The sequence below is a fragment of the Panthera uncia genome (genome assembly GCF_023721935.1).
Source record: "Panthera uncia isolate 11264 chromosome C1 unlocalized genomic scaffold, Puncia_PCG_1.0 HiC_scaffold_3, whole genome shotgun sequence".
Taxonomy (NCBI): domain Eukaryota; kingdom Metazoa; phylum Chordata; class Mammalia; order Carnivora; family Felidae; genus Panthera; species Panthera uncia.
This window is the reverse complement of record NW_026057584.1, coordinates 102,811,262-102,833,765: the sequence shown is the minus strand read 5'-3', so window position 1 is coordinate 102,833,765 and position 22,504 is coordinate 102,811,262. Positions and strand designations below refer to the sequence as shown.

The 22,504-nt window shown below is 41.1% G+C and overlaps 1 protein-coding gene across 1 annotated transcript in view; it reads left to right on the top strand.

Moving 5' to 3' along the window:
• The window catches only part of CLASP1 (cytoplasmic linker associated protein 1), a 272,017-nt gene that overhangs the window by 183,448 nt on the left and 66,065 nt on the right, over window positions 1–22,504 (top strand). Inside the window, exons 21-26 of the mRNA XM_049616225.1 lie at window positions 1,830–1,856; window positions 3,182–3,349; window positions 9,414–9,521; window positions 17,261–17,364; window positions 19,287–19,310; window positions 20,660–20,904. Of these exons, the coding sequence (XP_049472182.1) occupies window positions 1,830–1,856; window positions 3,182–3,349; window positions 9,414–9,521; window positions 17,261–17,364; window positions 19,287–19,310; window positions 20,660–20,904 (676 nt within the window). The remainder of the gene's footprint in view (window positions 1–1,829; window positions 1,857–3,181; window positions 3,350–9,413; window positions 9,522–17,260; window positions 17,365–19,286; window positions 19,311–20,659; window positions 20,905–22,504) is intronic.

Here is a 22,504-nt window from a genome sequence, read left to right as displayed (position 1 = left end):
CTCTTCCTGCCAGCATAGGCCCCGCTTTGCCCAGCTACCCTCGCTTCCGTTACTGCGTGTCTGTACGTGTCGAGTCACTTGGCTTGCTAGCATCAGCCACGAAAGCAGCCGTAGATGGAAGGAATGTATTCAGATCGCTTTTAGGAACCACCCTGGTGTCTCACTCCCCAGCCACACTTGGCTTTTGAGTCTCCCACTCCCTCTGTGCGCGTGTAGAGTAGTGCTGGGGGTCCGAGTTCTCCTGGGCAGGATGAGTGTGGCCGAGAAAGGCTCTCCTTCCCCGGGAGCTGCACACAGGCCCTCAGCACAGCACTCTCTAGTAGATGTGTGTCTGCTTCCTTCATGGCCCAAGGAGCTGTCTGGTTTGTGTCAAGAATATTCCATCTGTGGCCAAACCTTAGGTTCTCCTTAGTATTTAGAATGTCTTTCTGGGCTCCTTGTGAATACTCCCATGTCCCTCTGGTAACTCCAGGCCTCGTGTTAAACAAGCATATCTCCTTTCTGGAAAGAAAAGTAGAATGTCAGTCATACATCCCTGCCAGGATTGTCTGAAGCAGAAGCCCACGCGTCTAGCGTATGACAACGTACAACACGACATGGATTGTACAGCTGTGGCCCAGCAGCTTCTACCTTGGGAACAATATCCAGGCTCTGGTTATTCTCTTGAACCCTAGCGATGCCTGGAGTCACAGATGGATCTGATACTCTGGTCATGAGTCAGGTCTTCTTGCAGAGAAATTTTTCTTGACAAAAGATACTCAAGACTCCATATTGAGATAGTATGTTAAGATTGAATTTAATAAAAAATGTTCTTTAGCTGTGAAGTGTTATTTCCTTCCTTGGAGTGAGGTTGGATAGTACTTTACAGTTCTCGGTGTCTGCTATTTATTGCCATTGGCCTCTGCAGGGATTCCTGCCCCTAGCCTGGCTCCTCTGCTTAGCAGGTGGTGAAGATGACGTTCTTGCAGAGGAATTTTCTATAGTCTCGATGATTAGAGCTTCCGTTCCTCAGTTTTATAGAAATACTGCACTCTGTCTTGGGGCTCCACTTTAAAAGTCTTCAGTTTCATTTTACTCACCAAATTCCCCTCCTAGGAAGGGAGACAACACCAGCAAATGATCAAGGCTGGACCTCAAGCTTAGTCATATAAATTAAGTATTTTTTAAACAGTTATTTTAATAGAAAGTAAATATGAGCATATTTATATGTTTTACAAATGTAGGTATACTTAGCATTCATAGTGCCAGTAGAGTACTAAGTAGATTTTGTTAACATTAGATTTAGGGCCCTTAAGAGTTAACAAGCATATTTTAAATATTTGAGGACTTAAATATGTGAAAATTAATGTTTTAATATTTGAGGATTTGGCATAGGACATTCAGGTGAAACTAGTTAATAGCAGTTTCTTTGAATTCATTGAAGTTTATTGAGCACTTCCTAGGTAGTAAGCAGCACCACTTAAGGCGGCAGTAACACATAAACGAGTAGGATGCAGTCACTTCTCTCGGTTGCTCAGAACTAGAGAGTATAGATGTGCTTCTGGAGGGCAAGACACTTGTCTTCTCTGCATCTCCTGCACCTGACACATGTAGGTTCCTAAATGTTACATGGACAGACCTGAAGTCAGTGCCAATAGAGTATGATATGAGTAAAATCAACATAAGTACAAAAGTGGACAAAAAGGAAAGAGACCTAGAAGAAATAGCTAATTTGTTAACATGTTTGTGAACAAAGACATTTGTGTTGTGTTGCATGCTGACCTTCTGTATTGTGCTATTGTCTTTTAATCCACTTTTTGCCTGTCCTTTGGTCTGCTCTCATAATCAAGGATCCAGATCTGCTAATCCTGCTGGTGGTAAGCCGTTTCTCTTCTTGCTTTTTTTTTTTTTTTTTTTTTTTAGTGTTTTCCCTCACCCCATGTTCCTTGCACAATGTTAATTTCTCTCCCTATTATGAGCTTAATCTTTCTGCATTTTTTTCTGTTATGTTCAAATTCTAGTGTTTAAAATGGATTTTTCTCTTTTTACACAGTTTAATAATTCATTTGTGTGCTCAAAGTTTATGAGCAAGATTATTAAGTCCTAAGACAGGTTCTTCGTGGTGATGCGTACTGGTGATTTTTATAATGAATTTCACTTTAAATTGTAGCTAAGTCATTATAAAGTCCTAATTTTATGATTCGTCACCTTAGTGATTCATTTGAATGATGGAGTGTGTGTGTGTTTAATTTCCAGGTTGTGTTCCTTTAAAGGTTTTTATTAGTTACTAGGTTCAGTAGTTAGTATCTTTCTTAGAGGTACATTAATAATCATGGTCTTCTTAATTTCTCCCTATATTTTTGTCAGTTTTATGTTTTATATTTCAAAGCTATGTTATTTGGAACATAAGGGTTTATGACAATTATATCTTTATGGACAGTTATTCTTTTATCAATATGAAATATCCTTTGTCCTTTTTTAATGCTGTCTTATTCTGTTTTGTTGTTTTGTATTAGGTATGTTGTTTCTTTCTTACTAACAGTACGTAGTTGAATTTCATTTTATTTTTTAAACCAATCCAAGAATCGCTGTTATTTTAAGAGATTAATTTAGTCCAGCCACATTTATTATGATTACTGACATGCTTGAGTTTATTCCTACCATTTTATTTGTGATTTTTATTTATTATTTTTTTTTTAGTTGCCTCTTCTTCATGCCCTCTTTTCTTCCATTTATTAAGTTAGTGGGGTGTTCTTGGGTCTGTTTTCTTCCATTAATGTTTAGGAAGTTTCTATTGTAATTCTCGCAATTATACTTAAAATTTTCAGCATATCAACTCTTACAGAATAAAAAAGCAAAACAGTAAACACCTTTGTGATTGTTTGTAGAAATTTGCTGTGGAACGGGGAGCTGTTTATACTTAGTCCACTGTTTTGAATCAGAAATCTTGCTGTCATTTTCGTAGAACTCTGCCAGTAATTCTTCTTTGTGGATACATTCTCTTATGTTATTTGAAGCTCTTTTATGCTCCTGTATTTAAAAAAAAAAAAAAATCAGTACTACCCACAAGAAAGCCATTTTTATATGAAATTCGTAGTATTTGATCCAAATTAATGTGTAAGCTGACTTCTGAAATTGTAATATTATAGTTGTATTCCCTGATTTACATCCATTTTTCAGTTTTGTTTTGTTTCATTTTTAGCTGGCAGCCGGTCAAGTTCCCCAGGAAAATTGTTGGGAAGTAGTTATGGTGGCCTTGCCGGGGGTTCCTCAAGAGGCCCGCCTGTGACTCCCTCTTCAGAGAAACGAAGCAAGATCCCCAGGAGTCAGGGATGTAGCCGAGAAACCAGTCCAAACCGGATAGGATTAGGTAAGGATCCTCAAAGACCTTGAAATATCATTCCTAACTTGGTGGTAATTTTTATTATAATCTAATGGCTTTGTCTAATGTTGGAAGTAGAGATTTACTTTTGAACTGGGGGTGTCACTTTGCCTGTATTAAAAAGACATTCTGATTTGCGCTTTTTACAGATTATGGCCTGTTCAAATTTGAGTTACAACTAAAAAATACATGGGCCTCACCATTCAGATTGACGGGAAAGAATTACATCCCTCTGGGCTTTTGTACCTGAGAGCTCTCACAGAATGTTAGAACTGGGGGAGTGGGCAGGATTGTTCTCTTCACAGTTAGCAGCATTGTTGCTTTTCATCCTTTTTTTCATGGATTAGCACTAAGTCTCCATTAATCTGTGTATGTTTTCCAAAGCAATTTGTAGGGTCCACATTTATTTTGATTTTGATCTTCTCTAACCTGTTTGGTGGAACTTATGGTCAAAAGAACATGAGTAGTTACTTTTGACATAGTATTGTTCGAACATGAAACCTAGGAATAAATTAAAGTCAAATATATGATACTTTCGGGTTACGGTATTTAGTTTCTCTGTGACAATGAGTAGAATTACGTGAATTACTCTCAGCAGCTTAGAGACCTGTTATTCTATTCAAATCTAAATTATACACTACCTGTTTAGTACTAAGAAATCTTTTGTAATATATTATGAGAAGTCTATGTTCATAGTCTTTCTTATATTTCTACCTGCTTTCTAAGGATAAAAATCTATTAATGTGAAATCAGAGTACTGCTGTATTCTTAAGTCCTGTTGGCTTCTTGTTCTCATTTATTTATCTCATCAGCAACTTTCACGTGAACGTTTCCTGTGATGCACCAGGCACGTTATTACACCTTAGGATCAGAAGATAAAATAGATGTAGCTTCTGACTTCGAAGAACTTGTGGTCCTAAGGGTGGAAACGTGAGAGACAGTACAGTAGATACTGTGACATAGTGTTCTGGGGCCACAGAAACAGAGTGTCTTGTCTGCCCCGCTCTGGGACCACAGAAACGGAGTGCCCTTGTCTGCCCCACTTCTCCCAGATTGCCTGCTAGGAGAGGCTTCCTAGAATAGGTTATTTTGATGGTGAGTAAGGTAAGATTAGGCGGGGGACAGAGATGATGAGAAGGGTGTTCTAGGGCAGACAGGAGCGTGTGCCGGAACAGTGAGATGGGAGGGAGCATAATGGGCTGTGAGAGGCACAGGTCGTTCATTTGGCTACAGCAAAGGGAGTTGGTCAGGGTGAGTGCAAGAGGAGGGCAGGTGGGCTGGGAGGGTCCAGCTCATGAAAGTCCTTACAGGCCGCCTGAGCTACAAGAAGGCAGGGGCACATATTTAAGAAGTGGAATGGGTAGGAGTTGGTTTGACTAACATTTCCAAAGCAAATTTGAAACGTATTCAAACAGTGGTTTTGTTAATTGTACATGATCTCAGCTTTCTGTTGGGTGTTACATAGCATGGTCCCTGAGCTGACAAATTATTTGGATCCAGTGATTAGAAGTTATATGGATACAACCAGAGAAAATATCATGACTGGAATGTCTAAATTTCAGATTTGAGGCTGTAACATGTATGTTTGGATCTAGTTTTGTTTGGAAAATGCATTTGATTTCATATCTGGTGGTGAGGTTTTGGCTGTCCTTTTTCAGTAGTTAATTAAATGTATAGAATGTCTCTTGGCAATCCAGAGTAGTTTCATTCTTTTAAAAATTATTTTCTTTTTCGGGATTTTACTTTTCCTATTATTAAAGGTGCCATTTTTACCTTCTTCCTGAAATTGGGAAAGAAACCACCCTAGGTTGTCTGACATAACTCTAGGACCTGGTATTTCATGGTTTTAACTATGAGTTTTGTGTTATGGATAGTTGAAAAGACAACACTTAATAAGCATTTACAAGAGGTACTGTGAAACATCATCCATTAGTAAAAACTGAATAGGAACCTATTTTCTTCTGAAGAGTTCTTTTTTGAAACAATATTTTGAAGAAAGTTCTCACCTTGATGCCCATTAAGGGGGAATAGTTATGTGTAAAGCTTAGAGGTCATATATGTCATTCTGACTTAAAAAGGTATTTTATTTAAATTTCTGTTCATGGTGAGAACATACATAGATACAAAAGTAGATAAATGAGTAAATCTTTCCACTTCTTCCTATAGTACTGCTGAGAGATTCCATTTTATAGGGTGTCTCATATATTAGTATCTTTAGCAGTAGATTGTCCACTGTTGTGATCATTTAGTCAGTAGTGGGCGTATGCCTATGTGTCTATAAACATTTGGTTCATTGTATAGCAACTTTAAATGGAAATACTTAGAGAAAAAGGGTAAGCATCTTTTAAGAGTATTTCCTTTTGTGCCCAAACCAACTGATAGTTTTAATCATTGCTAAACTAGGCTTGGAATTTGCACTGAGAATTAATTCTACAAATTATCTACAAATTATGTTTGGTTCAGCTATGCTTCATCTGTGGTAAAAATGACATCAAATTTCTTCTTCTTCAGCATGTAAGGTTTCTTAAGCAAAACAGGATGTAATTCCTGTTATATAAACAAGAAACAGAATAAAACCCTGCTGCTCTCTTTTTTCTTGGCAATTTATTCCTTCACAAACTGTTCAGCCAAATAGAATAGATTATAAATTGTTTCATTTTGGAGTTTTACTCCGTTTTTGATGGATAATAAAGTTGTACAATGGAGTGCCTGAGTGGCTCAGTCGGTTAAGTGTCTGACGTCGGCTCAGGTCATGATCTCACAGTTCGTGAGCTTGAGCCCCATGTTGGGCTCTGTGCTGACAGCTCAGAGCCTGGAGCCTGCTTCAGATTCTGTGTCTCCCTCTGTCTGCCCCTCCGCTCCTTGTACTCTGTCTCTCGCATTGTCTCAAAAATAAATAAACGTTAAAAAAATTTTTTTAATAATAAAGTCGTACAAATAGGTAATATCTATAGCAATTATATTTTGGAAGCTTAGTTTCCTTCCACTCATGTCTTGAGAAGGCAATAAAAACTTTTGATTATTGGTAGCTTACATCCTGTGGATATACATTTAAAATGTTTTCAGATTTTCTGGTTAAAAATATTTTGAAAACAAAAATTTACAGGTGTCAGTGTCCCCTGTTAAATTAGACTCCTGTGTGCAAGACCAAAACATGAAAATAACAGACTATAGACGTACTTCAGGGTAGTTCTCATTATTCCTCTTGGACTTTTGCTTTTGATGGGAGTTCTGGTAGGACTCATCTCTGCCTTAAAGGGCAGAAGTCAGGATTCCCTTAAAACTCTACAGAAGTATAGTGTCTCTTAAGAAATGAAAGCCCATCAAATGGGTTTTCAAGGCTTCCCGGCCTTTCCTGTAAGCACAGCACCACAGAATCACCTAAGAATACTGCTTCCAGAAAGTCACACAGCAAGCGTCTCTTCATCGTCTCTCCCTCTTCTGTTACGCCTTCACATCACGTATTCTCCCAGAGAACAGTTTTGGCACTCCCTAATGAGGTTAATTTGGTATGTTGTTTTTTAGCTTTGACCACCTAGTTAATTGGCTTTATAAAAATCATTTATGGATATACTTCTTAAAATCCTCCGTGTAGAGTGGTCTTTGGAAATGGTATTAGAAGTAGGCGTTATTCCTCTCGTGTTTTAAATTACCCAACATTTGAACTATTGCTGTCATCACTGATACCCCTTAATGATGCATGGGGCAACTGTGGGCAGATGTTTAGAAAACTGTAAACAGAATTCTGTCTATATATGTTACTACTAGCCTATGTTGAAGAAGCCAGTCAGCACGAATGGGTGACTAAACTTTCTCTGGCTGAAATAGTAAGAGGGTAAACCTTGTTAAGAATTATGCAGATTGTTGTTTCTGAGCATGTCTGCTTATCCCTTTTCATGCTCTTTTTTGCCTTCCCAAAGCAGGCTCAGCCTGGGAGAGAGCAGGGATTTCCCATTGTTCTAGCATGTGCATTAATTGAAGGAAGGGAGTGGAAGCAGAGTAACAAGTAATCAGTCAAGAACCGTAAGAAAATGCTCAACTTAAGTGTGTGCATGTGTGAAACACCATCAGGACTGTTTTTATTGTTTTTGATTATTTGTTTTAGAGTGGGTAGTGGGATAAGGTAAGATTTTCGTTATGCCTTTCAGCAAGGAACTCGGAGGTGCTCATGTAGGTACCTTATGTCACAGTACCCTTCTCATTTAATTGATTGGGTTCTTTCTTCCAACATTCCTAGGGGGGCAGCTGAGGCAGGAGAGGCAAAGTGGCTGGACCAGGGGGGTCATTTCACAAATTGGATGTGGTATTGATCCTCTTAGGGATAAGCAACATTTCTTCATAGGTTCTAGGCGACTTCCCATGTGTTGGTATCAGTGGGTGCTCCCTCGTTTTTTGAGGCTTTTAACATTCAGGCCATGTGCCTTTGCCTTCATCACAGGAGCTGGTTTAGAATTATCAGGAAGAATCTGTTGATCAAATAGTCACCGCCACTTTGAGTGCCTCCACGTCACTGTGGCAAAATGAAGGAGAATGTAGGAAGCACTGGCGAGTCCCACATGAGGCCCGTCCTGACGGATTTGCTCAGATTGCATTCCTGCGCTTGGGTTTTTCCTTGCTTGCCAGTGCAGACCAAGCATTGGGACGTCTGTCACATAACTGTAGGGTCTGATTCAACTCTAGCACTGAACAGAGACCACAGTGGGGAGCTGGTTTGGTTTCTCACTTCCGTGTTCTCCTTTGTCAAGGAATTTAAGGATTCTGGTTTGTAAGACGTTCTTGTTCCAGTTTGCTCATGTAGTAAATCCCCCTTGGCTCTGAAATCATAGGCTATACTCATTACCGTATAATAAACATGGCTGCTTTTACATCAGTGAATCAAGTTTCTTTTTTCCAAAGTTTTCGGGAAGACGTTTCTGCCCAGCCCAGGATTGTAGATCCACTCAAGGTGGACATATTTATTGTCCCACATTCAGTATGTGCAGGATCATTTCTGAGTATTTTGCCAGTTGTGTCTTTGTTCCTCCAATTAAATCAAAACCCAAAAACATCATGGTCTTCTCTGAGCTTTACCGCCCAGTTATGTTAGACCTTCAGTTACTCATGTGACTCTGTCTTCTCAGCATTTTATAACATGACAATACAGTCATTGTTAATCCATTATCCACAGATGATTTTATTGCAGTATAACGAAGGAGTATAATAAAATTATCCGTGGATAATCATATAGTAATTGGCTGTTCTTAGGTCAGTGGGGGCATCTTTTGGCACGAATATTGGGATTGTAGTTCACATGCTGTCGACTCGTGTGTAAGGCATGCCAGATAAGAGTGCTTGAGTAGGGGACCACAGGCAAACCTGTTTGGGTTCCCATAGAAAAAGCAGGGATTAAATGTTGGGACCAGTAAATAAAGGGATAGCAGTCCTAACCCTTTGTTTATGCTGGTTTAGATAATTAAATATGTTAGAAGCATCTAGATACTTATTTGGAGTGGGCAGGTTCTCCAGCTGTGTCAGTCCTTAGGACTTCTCTTTGTAAAGAAGCCCAGGCTGAGAAAGATGAGCCCCCTTCCTTTTAATTAGGTAAGTTCATGTATTTCAGTGACCAGAGCCTTTATTCTGCTTTTTAACCCAAAGTAAATTATCTTTCTAACAACAGAGCGTATATGAAAATGGCTTTGGTCTTTTATCATCTTGATGAGAAGTTGGCTAAAGCTGTAAAAAATGATCATTTTCTGAAAGGCTTTTGACCTTGTATTTCCTGATTGTTCTTTGGAAAGCTTTCTTTTCATTTCTTACATTTAGGTGTTATTTCACCTCCATAAAAAACCCCACAGCTTTCCGAAGCATTGAGCATAATCGAGTTTTTACACAGACCCTCTCCTGTTGTCAGCACGCGAGTCAGTGAGGCCTCAGCGGGGAGAGTCCTCACGACGAACCCCCGGCGCGGGCAATGTCATGATTACGTTAACGGAATGTAACTGACGTTTTGTGAGTTTTTCTGTCTTCATTAAACTTCTTCACCTTCTCTGAAACCCCTCATGCTGCACACTAGCACGGAGCAGCCGTATCCCTCGACCCAGCATGAGTCAGGGGTGCAGCCGCAATACCAGCTGTGAGAGCAGCCGCGATACGAGCCCCGCTCGGGGCTTTCCTCCACTCGGTGAGTACACGTAGGCGCTGGCTCTCAGAGCAGAGTTCCTTGCCCTGCTCCCAATGCTTGTCCCACACACTGCGAGGCGGAATGACCTGCTGTCCTTCCTCTCCTGCCCTTGTGGTCCTTTCTTCTTTCTTTCCTCCTCCCTAGTTACCCTCTGTTGCCCCCCTCTGCATGCTTGAATTTTGGCAGTTTCCAGTTTTTATATATGGGAGGAAAAAAACTCCACTTCACTCTGTACTATTGCCATTTGTGACCACCTGCCAGCATCCAGGTTGGCAGACAGGCAAGCCCGTCTTGTGGTCACTTCTAACCTAAGGGGACGCTCAGCCAAAGCCAATCGCTTCTTAAAAGTAGAGTTAATCCAAAATTTATCCTCTGTCATTGAATTTTGACAGTTTGTGTTTAATTTCACCAAAGGTCAGGACACACGTGATTCAGTTCAGAGATGGAAAAAAATTAAAATCATGAGAATGTCTAGGAAATGAAATGTGCTCAGTTTAGGGCTGATAATATTAATCTAAAAAGCCTTGTGGCAGAAGGTACTAGCCGTGCCTTGGCTAAGCGAGTCATTTCAATGCTTTCTTTAAAGCAAGCCCACAGTAGCTTTTTGATAAACTGCTTATGTGTACAGCACAGTGTATGACTTTACAACGTTTATTGTTAATCAGAGATTTTCATTCTTCCTGGGCTCAATAGGCTATGCAATGTCTGTGACCTGATGCCATCCCAGGGCAGGAATTTACAACAGTTGGTCGCCATAAGGTGGTGTCAGTACCTTATCTCGGGTCACGAGCCACGTGCCGGTTCGGGGCTGCTTATCCACAATGCTCCCGTCTCTCTTACAGCCAGAATTTGTATTTTCAGTTTTTAGGATTCGAGAAAAACAGACAAAAGAGAAACATATTTCCTTTATGAAATACTGTGTTTGCCTTTTCTTTTCAGGCTCAGTAGTCTAAAATGCACATATATTTTTACCTAGTGCAAATTATTAATCCCCCAAGACCTCTAGAAAGAGCACATACGTTCGCAAAAAAAAAACATTTTGTATTCTCCAGTAACTGTGTTTCAGTTCTTCGCCACATTAATTGCTGTAAAGCTGTATATTTTCCTCCTGATAAGCATGACAGGTGGAAATGATAAGATTAGGCCTAGGCCTGACGTTGTTATATGGAATTGTGGACTGCAGCAGTCTGTTATTTTGACTCTAATTATGTAGCATTAGACATTAGGTCTTTCAAATATAAAAAATGTCACTCCAGAAGCTGGATGATAGATCAAAAGCACACAGTCTTAATATTTGCCTCGTTCTTCTCCTGATGTCATACACTTCTTTCTAATATCCTTTTATCCCATCAGTAGCAATAATACGTCCTTCTGACCCGTTGTCCTTTATGAACTTAAAGCCAGGCCACATGGGTCACTTGACTTAGTGAGAAGACGCCTTTGTGAGATAGTCTACCTGATTAGCATGAGATCCCAAGTGGAGCGACTCACCTTGAACACACCAGCTACTCCACAGCAATCTGAAGCAGCAGAACAGAATTCTCAACAAATCAGGGGCAGCAGTGGTGATTTTTTTTCTGAATGAACTGGTGATTTTACCTTTTAAGTTAAGGCTGTATATCTCTGCGTCCTTGCTGACTATTTGGCCTTCTAAACAACCTGTTATATAAGTGAACAATTCAATCTGCTTATTGGTTATTCGGTCTCTTAGAGGCAGTTCCGTGTTTTTCTTTCCTATATGCACTGGTATTTTTGTTACTGTCCACGGAAGCAGCCTTTGTAATCCAGGATGTGGTCAGTGGACCAGGCAAGGTGTGCTGAATTCTTGAGTTCCTAATTGAACCCTGAGTACTTGAGTGATCCAGTCTGGTTTTCACTTTCTTTGGTGAAATTGATCTGCGTAAGGGTCTTGGTGACAACCCAGAATGGTGAAATGTGCAGTCGCTCCTACCAGGACAGAAGATGTGGATGAGGCGTTTCCCCTTCCTAACAAGCTAGCATCAGCACGTGCCTTCTGTTGGTCAGGGCAGAGTTAACATCTTGTCAGCTGAGTTTGTAGGCATGCCCTCTTTTCCTCCTTGGGGTAAATCTGTCTGTAAAACTTTTACCCAGCAAGAACAAGAGCGGTCCTCGTGTGCACGGCCCCCCATCTGAGCAGGTACCTGTTCACACTCTGGGACGGGTGTTACCATGATCCCTTTTTTATCAATGACAGAACAGAGACTGAGGGAGAGTAAGCCAGCTGTCTCCAGGTCACACAGCTAAATGGTGGAGCTAGGTTTTGAATCCAGTCTGACTTCAAAGCTTGGCTGCTCCCTTGCCTCATTTGAAAGTTCTGATAATTTAGCGTCTTTCATTTGTTCCTCGGAAGTGTATTAAATACTTTCTCTCCAGGCTTAAGCACAGAGAAAGTGTCCGGTAGTGTTTCTCAATTACGATTTCCAGGTTTGGAGTTAAGCCATGGGCATTCATAGCTCAGTCCCTGAAGGTGGTGTCCAGGGGAGCTCACTGTGCCCTTTAGACAATATGAAGTTTCCTTCTTCTCATTCACATTAATAATTGTTTCCCACCCTCTCTGTAAATTAGTGAGATTTTTGTGTTAGTGCCCCTTTGGGTCAGTTTATATAGCCAGGTTTTGTTTAAAAAAAGGTTGGTTGGGGGAGGGGGGGTGAAAATAATTACATTTTGGTGATTATATACTGGTTTTAAGTTTGCTTTTTTTTGTTACAAAGTTATCTTGGACCATTTTAATAAGGATGTTTATATGGTTACAGTGACAATATCAAAATGAAAGTAAGGGCTCAGCTGTAAATCAGGCTCTGATTGTAAGAGGGTCCACCTCGGATTCCATTGTTGGGTGTTCACTTGAGAACAAAAGATTCATTCCATGACAGATTTACTGTAGAATAGCCTGTGGAAACAGAACCAAAGGACGACTTTCTAAGCAACCTTCAGGCGTTGCTTAAAAGGTATTTCCAGTTTAAACTACCAGGATATGGCACTGATACGTTGCACAGTAAATGGTATGCTTCAGTCTTAAAAAGTATTTTGCCAGTTTGTTTGTTTAAGGAAAGTGGTTATTTTATATCTGTTTTAGAGATTGCCAATTTATTTTTGTGCATCCTGAGGAATTAGAAATTCTCTTTTTGTGAGCTGGTAGAAATTTGTCCTTATCCACGAGGTAGCCTTTGCTATTTGATACCACTCGTGCCACTTATGAAGATACGTGCATTTTCATCAAGTGACATGAGCTTAAAAAAATGAAATTATGGGGGCGCCTGGCTGGCTGAGTCGGTAGAGCATGTGACACAATCTCGGGGTCGTGAGTTTGATCCCTGTGTTGGGTGTGGAGATTACTTTAAAAAAAATTTTTTTTTTTTTTAATTCTGTCCAAGAGTTTGAGGTTTTGGTATTTTACGACGAGACAGAAGTGTTCACGTGCACCGGATACTGCACTCTGGTGGCATAGGTGAGAAGTGGTAGCACTGCTGGGTAGTACTTTGTTTGTCAAACCTGGGAATTTCCCATGATGCAACCACCGGGTTCCTTTCAGAGTAAGGAGTGTAAGCGTGTTATCTCTTGGGGTTTTTTCCCTGAGGTAAGGAACCATCTACTGCATGGCACTCTGCTCCAGAAATTGGTGATTCGAACCAAGTCAGTTTCATGGTTATTTCTGAGAGTTATTCTATGTGAAGACGGAGTTGAGCATGTAATTCCTCCGATTGCTGAACTAATTCGCTCGTGAATATCTGCTAATCAAGTGATATTTAACGTAGACATGTAAGTCGGTTTACTCGTAACCATCGCTGTCACCGCCAGCCCCAGCAGCGTACCGGCCCCCCCTGCTACCGCTACCACCATTTTACTCAGTGCCTGGCACTGCCTTAAGTGCCTTATATACGATCTCTCGCACCCGTCTCTACTCCCAAGAGGTACGTACCCTTTTTAGCACATTTCCAGATGTGGAAGCTGAGACACAGAGATGTAGAGCTTCGCCCAAGGTCGTCCCGCTGGTTGTGACCAAAGCAGGACTCGCCCCCGGCTGTCGTGCGGAGCTGGTGCGCTGTTAGCCAGAGTACTGCCAATGCCTCGCCAAGAGAGCTCCTTAAACCCGTTCCGACTAAATTCCCAACAGTGAAACGACAAGTTCGTTAATCGTTAGGATTTTCGTGCAGAAAAACAGCAAAAATTGGGGGAACACAGGATTTCATTTGTTGAGCCCCCTCTCTTGTGACTTCCTTCTATTTCTGTTCAAATAACGTTATGAACCTTTATGCTTTTGTGTTTGGTGCATGGTCGCATATGCATCATGTACCGATGAGGCATCTTGTGAGCTGAGTAAATAATCCATTCTCCTGATGCTCCACCGGGTATAGACCGTGCTCTGTGACTCCTGACGTCCTTCATGTTGCATACTTCCATAACGGCTGACTGAGGCTTCGCGGTGCGAACATAAACGTGGAGTCTGAGCTTAGGCACCGCAGACAGTGCCTTCGTTGTGCCTGTGTGTGTAACAGCCGTGTGAGAGCCAGCAGGCTGCCGCGGAGCTTGGGGATCGGCACTTGCTATCCATTCATCTCCAGCGCCATTTCCGTTCATGAGAAAACATGGCCTTGTTGGGAGCAGTCCCTGCGTTTCCTTCAGACTGTGGCATTTTCTGTGTCGGGTACTCGTGTGTTAATCCTGTGGGTGTTGCCGTTCCTTTTACCTGCAGCCTCTCGACGTCATTCCAGGTCCACTAGTGCCCTCTCCACTGCTGAGTCTGTTGGGCAGTCAGGTGAACAAGTGCTAACTGCATGATTCGGCTTCTTCATACGTCCCGTCTCACGCTCATTCTAGCATTTGTTTCCGTCAGTGTCGCCTAGCACTTGGCATGTATGCACTTCATGTTTGTTTTCCCCAGTGTGCTTTGGTTTTTTTCCGTTGTTGAATGTTTATGGTTCTGTTTAATAGGCCGTAGATGCTTTATCGCCTGTTTGACAACATCATCTCTCCAGTGCTCATGTTTATGTGAAAACAAAACAGAAACACGGGGAAGGGCTTCTTCCCCCTCTTTTTAGTCCCTCCCTCAGGAGAACAAGCACCCAAAATAGGTACCATGAAAAGTCCCTTTGGGGAAGTAGGGTATGGGTGTCATCCAACAGTCTTGCATTTCCAAAGTCTTTGCTCCCAAAAAGTGGTGATTACTGATGTTAATTATTAGTGTCAGGTTCTGGTGATCTGGAGGAACTATCTAGTTACCAGACGTCCCAAATCACAGAATACATAATTTCACAGGTATAAATACTGTCCTAAAACTTACGGAAAAACAAGGTCACGATTCAGATAATCAGGTCAGGCCGAAGGTAGCCTTTGCAGCCTGTGGTCCCCAAATGTTTCATCCCAGCCCGCTTTAACGATACCAAAAATCCCCTGGTTAGCCATCTGGGGCAAAAAGTAAGCATATAGAAATATATAAGTGTGCTGGCTTTTTATACGCTAACAGTCCCTACTGACCTGAGTCAGAGTTCCTCACCTGAGTACGGCAGTATGTATTAAGTCACAGACTGTTGATGGTGACAACTGTCATCCGTTCACGGAGTTACTTTCTCTGTTCTTCCTCAAAGTGAAGTGGGCTGTGCATTTTATTACTTACACTCTGTTGGGTACACCCTCCAGAAGATGAGGGCACAGGCACACGCATCCGTCTCGGGGAACGGAGCTTCATGATAACACAAGAGCAGTGAGAGCGTAGAAGAGATTGTGGTCTGGTGAGAACAAAAGGCTTGTAACCTTGCTCAAATCCAGACAAGCATTTCCCCCTCAGATTTGAAATTCAAATGATCTGTGACATCTATCCAGTGATGTGCAGTCACTGTGTATGGCGGAGCTGGATGCATCTGGGAAGCACAAAGTAATTGCATTGTTCTTACAGCTTTAATTTTGTGTCTAAAAGCAAAATATCAGTATTATCCCTGGAGCAGGAATTGCTGGCATGTGATATACTTTTTGTTTTTTAATTGTTTTAGAGTCCGTTTTATTTAAGTTTATGCTGGGTAATTTTTAAATGGCTTATAACTGAATTACTTTCATTTTGTTACTCATAAATCCCTTACTATCTACCCTTTTTTAATGGAAAAAAGAACAAAGATGATGTATAAAACTATATGCACAGCAAATTTCAAATTTACACGAGTTTTATATTTCAACTGATAATATATATACACATACACACACACACACATATATATAGGGAGACATCTAGATATTATTGTTTTGTGGTCTCTTATATGGCACATTTAATCATCTTTTACATAATGACTTAAGACATGCAGTCTGACCAACAAGTACATTAAAAAAGGGGATAGTATAACATACAATTTTTGTTTCTTTATAAAAATTCATGAGTGTATAACATTTTGGTTAGCGGTGTTTAAATTTTTTCCCCTTTCTGTGGCGCTGGAAGGTGAAAATTTTGAAACTGACATGTTTAATGAGCTAAGGAACACCTCACTTTGAAACTTCTTGTTTCCTAAAGAACTCTTGTTACATATCCAGAGTTTTAAACATATCACTTTACAGGAAAGATCAACTCATGTAAAACAGATTTAGCTTTCCTTTTCCCCTAAATGCTTCATTATGAGAATATATATATATATATATATATATATATATATATATATATGTTTGTATATAGTCCAAACAGTGTCTTATTTGTTCATAAAAAGAAAGCATTTTTTTATCTAACATTTTTCTTCAAAGATTTTTTTTTTTTTTTACACGTTAGTGTTTTAAATAAGAAACGTTTGCCAGTAAATAGGTGTGAGACACTTAGGAAGTATGATTTTTATATGAACTTTTCTCCTGTTGTATGTAGCTCCAAGCTCAGGACCTCTCAAGGAAGGCTGCTCACCTGACATAATGGGACTTGTAAAAAGTTTGCCTTCTTTGTCCATGATCCTTAACATAATTGAACTTAAAATAGTTAAACTGCTGGAATTTGTTTTCAATTCCTTGGATCGTATCCATTTTGTTTACACGTATAAAGACTATCATTTGAAATTCAAATCCTTTGAGAGACTCAGGAAAATTTTATATTAATGTTATCTGAGTGATTAATGGTTTGCAGTGGAGATACTAGCTTTTTCTGATGATCATTGAAGACTTTGAATAAAATGAATTTTAAATAACCTTTGGTGACACAGGCATCATGAACAAGTACCCAAAATTAATTGAGCTCAGTTTATAAGAACAGTTAAACAGTAGTGGCACTGACGAAAATTTGCAGAGATCAATTGAACACATTAGTTTCAAATTTTAACTTCTTATTACACATTGCATTAGAACTCACTTGTCAAACCACGAAGCTCCCTAATTAGTTTGACCCGAACATCAGGGCCACTTGCCTCCAGAGGGAATGCTAAATAGATCAAAAGACTCAATGCCACCGCCCAGCTCACTTCTAGAATAAGCTCCCCTCTCTCCCAAGTCTCAACACTTTAACAAAACAAAACATCATTAAAGAGCCATTTCAGTTGTCAGGACGCTTTGTGGCACGGTAGCATTCAGCGCAAACAACTTGACCTCTGCCGCTGGTGAACAAGTCAGGTCTAGTTAGGACTGCAAGGGAAGTGTAGTTACGTGTGGGTAGAGACTTTCCAGTGCCTCTGTCCAGTAGGTGGGAAGAGGCAGGAGCCCCTGCAAACAACTGAGGAAATGTGAATTAAAGTGACATATCTTTGGTTTTGTTTTTTGAATAGACCGGTTTGGGCTTGGCCAGGCAGGAAGAATACCTGGCTCTGTGAATGCCATGCGGGTTTTGAGCACGAGTACAGACCTTGAAGCTGCTGTCGCTGATGCTTTGGTAAGAGTCACGGCGCGTGCGGAGTCTCTCTGACTTACTCATCCGCCATTTTCCTCACAGAAGATCACCTCCAAATCAGCGTCCTCAGGCATCCCCGGCACTGTGTGAATTGTGTAAATATTGTGTACACCCTGTGTAAATAACGTGTAAACTTGTATTATTATCTCTTTCTTTTGAAACTTGGATCCCTGTACAGAAGTGAAGATTGGCCTTACAGAAAACACTAGCATCAAGTATTTCTTCTGTGCTCTTCAATGTCAAGGAAGTTTTGATGTCATTGGGCTGCTTCTTTTTCCCTTTTTTCTCCATGTTTTTTTTTTTTTTTCTTCAGCGTTTCCTTTTTTCATTCTGTGGCTTCTATTGCTTTACAGGCTCTGATGGCATAGCCTAAACACATCATTATAATAGTAGGTAACAGTGTGAGTGGTTTGAAAATCTCACACTTATTCGATGACCACACTAGTTGTTCCATACAATTTTACATTTGTTTCGTCTTTTAAAATGAGTCATTAAGTCCTTGTTAAGGGAACTTTCCCAAACATTAATGCCGATGGACTCTGAGGACATAAAGCGCTGGTGGAATGTTTTTGCCTCAGTATAATGTAGTTCCTAAAAATATATTAATAATAATAATAATAATAATAATAATATAAAGCAGTTAGAGATCCTTCAGTTTGTGGTTATAGCAAAACACTCCCTGGTAGAATCAGCTTGTGGTCAGATTGCCTTCTAAAGATGCATTTCAACTGGCAGTGACACTGCCTCTAGCATATTCTAGTTGATGTGCTCAGCATTTAAAGCAGATCCTCTTTAGAACTGTCTGATCTCTGGCCTTACTTGTGCTGTTTTAAGATACATTGTCTTTCTCAGGGAAAAAAGTATCTGGTTTCAGAACCAGAAGTTTTAAACCCAGCCGTGTTTTGCATCTGATCAAACCGTTACAGTCCATGGCTGCACGGGTTCTCGCTTTCACCCCCTCCTGTGTCGCCCTCATTTATTCTTGCGCAGTCAGAGTGCTTTGACAAGCGACTGTGAGCAAGCAGTGTGCCACTCTCCCGATGCTTTTCCTGTAAGCAGGGGCTGCCTGGCCAGCTCTATTCATCGGCCTTCTGTGCAGAAGGGCTTTTTTCCTGGCAGGTACTGGAGTTCAGGATAATTGCTTTAACCATGGCTTTGACTTCAGAGTCATGAGCTGGAACAGAACTCTGGGAAGAGATTCTTCCTTCCAAGCTGCAGCACTGGGAATCGCTTACTTATTCAGGGACCCTATTTGGAGGTCAGAGTGGGGGGAAATGATGGATGTGCAAAACCCTTAGTTAAATGGGACTTCCAGTTAAGGTGGGGGAGTTCCCTCCCTCGCTCTTTAAAGAGCTGCGCAAGGGACTGTGCACCAAGTGCTAGGAGCCAGAGTCGGACTTGAGAACTTGAACTTGGGCTTTCCTCGGCTTGGGCTTTTCTCTGAGCTCTAGCCGTCAGCCCACTCAGGCTGCCCTTATTTACTCTTTGTGCAAACTGCCTGGTCTCCCCGAGTGACCTGCTGCAGAAGAGAGAGCTCAGGAATGGTACACAGATGTGCTTCCCAGGATAGAAGCCCCAGGGCAGACAGAAGCTAGCATGGGAATAGGTAGAAGTAACGTGACTTTAGAGATGTACCACGGCGGTGGGGGGAGTTTTTAGCCTAGCAAAGGAGTATGGCAAGTACTAGAAGGCGTTTCTAGGAGGTGTAGGAAGGGCTAGGAGATGCCATTGTGAAAGCGTTCTTTGTTATTATTCGCTTGATATGAATTGCTTGCTAACCTGTATTTTTGGTTTGCTAAGATATGTTTTGCTGTACACTTTTGTTGCAAGAACAATCCCCACATATGCTTCTGACATAATTCTCTATGCTTTTTCCCCATCCTTCAATATTTTCCTGCCTACAGCTGTTAGGAGACTCCAGGAGCAAGGTACCAGTGCTTTAACTTTTGTTTTACAACTTCATTTTTTTCTGTTGCAAGTATATTTCCTTTAGGAGCTAGTGAAAGCAACAAAGCGTGTAGTATAATGTAGAAATCCTGATCTGAATTATGATTTGTCCAGTCTAGTGAAGCTGTTGTTAGCGATGGAATCAGTCTCCTCTCTCATCTGTTCTAGTTCTTTTTTGTTTTTTGGGTTTTTTTTGGTTTTTGATTTTTGGTTTTTGGTTTTTTTTTATGTCAAGCTCTGCTCCTTCTCCTATCAGTGTTTTATTTTATTTATTAACCCAGTTTGTGTCTACTGTTAATGTTCTTATTTCATGGATGGATGTATTCAACATTTTTCTTATTTTATGGATCTAGTTTATACGTAAATAAGATGATCTTGTAATTTACGACCCTAACAAGGATGATTGTGAAAGGGGGGGACTATTCATAACTATGCTGGGACAAGAGGCATAAGACGGAACTGTCCCGAGCAAGTTGTGATGGATGGACAAGCCGTGTTAATTAGAAAATTACATTTGGGGGGAGAAAAAGAAAAAAGATTACATTTGTATGGTTTTGGCCAATAACTTTTTTTTTCTTTTAGGGAAAATTGTATTTTGTCAGTTTACTAGCTGTTGCTATATTATGTATGGGTTTAACTTCCAGTTTTATATTCAGGGTAAGAGAAACAAACGAAGGATCTACAGGAAGCCTATTTGTGTTCAGATAATTTAAGAATCCTTTGACAGGGGCTACTCTGCTCTGACATTTCAGTTTTAGACTTTGTTAAGGAAGCATGAATATTCAAACAAATTTTCCCATTGACCGTGCTCAAGATCTATTGTTTTTGATTGTGAAAGGGGCCGGTGGGCACACTTACTTGCAGTGTGGCAGGGGCTGGCCCAGGTTAGTTAGCATATCCTTCCATTATATCCTCGCAACAAGCGTGTGAGAGGTATCGTTACTGTTATTTCAAAGATGGGGAGAGTGAAGCAGGAAGGTTAGGAGGCTTTCTGGGCTTCCTCAGCCCATCAGCGGCTGCAGGCTGACCACCCAGGTCTGTCTTACTGCAAAGTCCACACACGGGACTAGAGACCGTACTCTTTTCGTCTCTGCTGTGGATTGCTCTGCTTGTTATCCTATCCCGACTGGACGTCTGCTTTTCTGTTTTTATTTCCCTAATCTGTAAGCACAGGAAAGTGCGGTGCTTGTGTGCGTGCGTGCGTGCCCGTGTGCGTGCGTGTGTGTATCTTTTTACCATTAACTGTTGCCGATTTTGTTTGGCATGACTCGCGGTCATTTCGCCTTCCCATTTCTTCCTCCGTCACTCCCACCTCCGTTGGACCTGACAGAAGAAGCCTGTGAGGAGGAGGTATGAGCCGTATGGGATGTATTCTGATGACGATGCCAACAGCGATGCCTCAAGCGTTTGCTCTGAGCGCTCGTACGGCTCCAGGAACGGCGGCATTCCCCACTATCTGCGGCAGACCGAGGACGTAGCAGAAGTTCTCAACCACTGTGCCAGTTCCAACTGGTCGGAAAGGAAAGAAGGGCTTCTCGGCCTGCAGAACTTGCTGAAGAGCCAAAGAACACTGAGGTGAGGGGACAGGAGGCCGAGGTTGTGAGCCAAGTTCTAAGTCTCATGGTCTTCTCATCAGCACCTTAAATGGATTCCTTGCCATTCGTGCAGTCCTTCCAGAGTTCCAAGGCTCAGGGTCAGGCACTACGAGTGCTAAGATGGCTAAGACGTGGTCTTTGCCTTCCAGAGACTTTGAAACCTCTGGCAAATACTCTGTACTTTATTAGGTGTGTAAAACATTTGGTTCCCTTACAGTTCATATGTATCAGGTAGGTGTTGTTTGAGAAATCTTGGTACAGTTTGCAGTTTAGGTAAAAAAATCAAACAACTCTGCAGGTTGATATGGTTCATTACACTTTGGGATTGTGGGTAAAATGATAGCAGTCTCCATCTAAAATGTTTCAATATGCAAACACATATATAGCTTAAATATGTATAGTGATGACATACTAAGAGTACTTGAAACTTGTAACGGTATTATCACTAGAAGTGATTACTTTGTTTTTGCCTTTGTTTCTGTGTTTCATAAATTTTCTCAAATGAGCTTGTATTACACACACCAAAAAAGTATGTGTTTATACCATACTTCATCAAATCTAAGGCACCATTGATGCACCGTTATTTTACATCCCTCTAAGAAGAAATGCTGACTTATTAAACCATGGCAATACTAATATGTCTTTGATTGTAAGACAAAGCTCAAAATTATAGAAATGTTACAACGTGAAGAATTTGAGAAAGTTAGAATCCATGAAATGCAGTATATTCTTTGGATAATTTTTTTTTAAGTTTATTTCGAGAAAGAAAGAGAGCAAGCAAGTACATGCGGGAGGAGGGGCAGAAAAAGGGAGAGAGAGAGAATTCCAAGTGGGCCCCCAGCTGTCAGCGTGGAGCCCAGTGCGGGGGCTCGATCCCACCCAAACTGTGAGATCATGACCTGAGCCAAAACCAAGAGTTGGACACTTAGCCGACTAAGCCACCCAGGTGCCCCTGGATAATTTTTCTAAGATAAATTTTGAACGTGTGTAAGTTTATGGTCACAGGTGGGCCCTGCGAAGCTAAGTGAACATTGACTGATGAATCCCCATGCTGTTAAGTGTGCCCGTCCAGTCAGTCAGACTCCGCCCTGCCATATTTGGACTTGCTTTGTGCTGTCCTCCTACCTCCCCCCAGGCTCCCATTATTCCATTCTGGTCATGAAGAGGTCTTGAGCAGCTTTGTCCTATGCCTCCTGAAATTCAGGTAGCCTCTGACATTCACTAGTGAGCTGTCAACAACAAAATGAGGGTGGTTTATTGAGATGATGATTCCTCAGAATCTGCTTAATCTGGTGGTCCCCTTTCTTAATATTTTAATGTTGACCGAGTATCCGTTGAATAATCTCTAGAAATCTATTGATTGGGATTGGTCTAATCTAGAGCGCTGTGTTACTGATGTTAAAGTAGATCATCAAACCAGCTGTCTCGTAGGTGTGAAGGGGGATTACTCAGGGGGTAATTTGGGGGCAAGATGATGATCCTTATACTCAAGCCTTGAAGTAAAATGGGCCTCAGTGGTATAGATAAGGATAAGAAAAAGCAAAAGGGCACTAACAGGAAATGAACATTTGCTTTGTCTC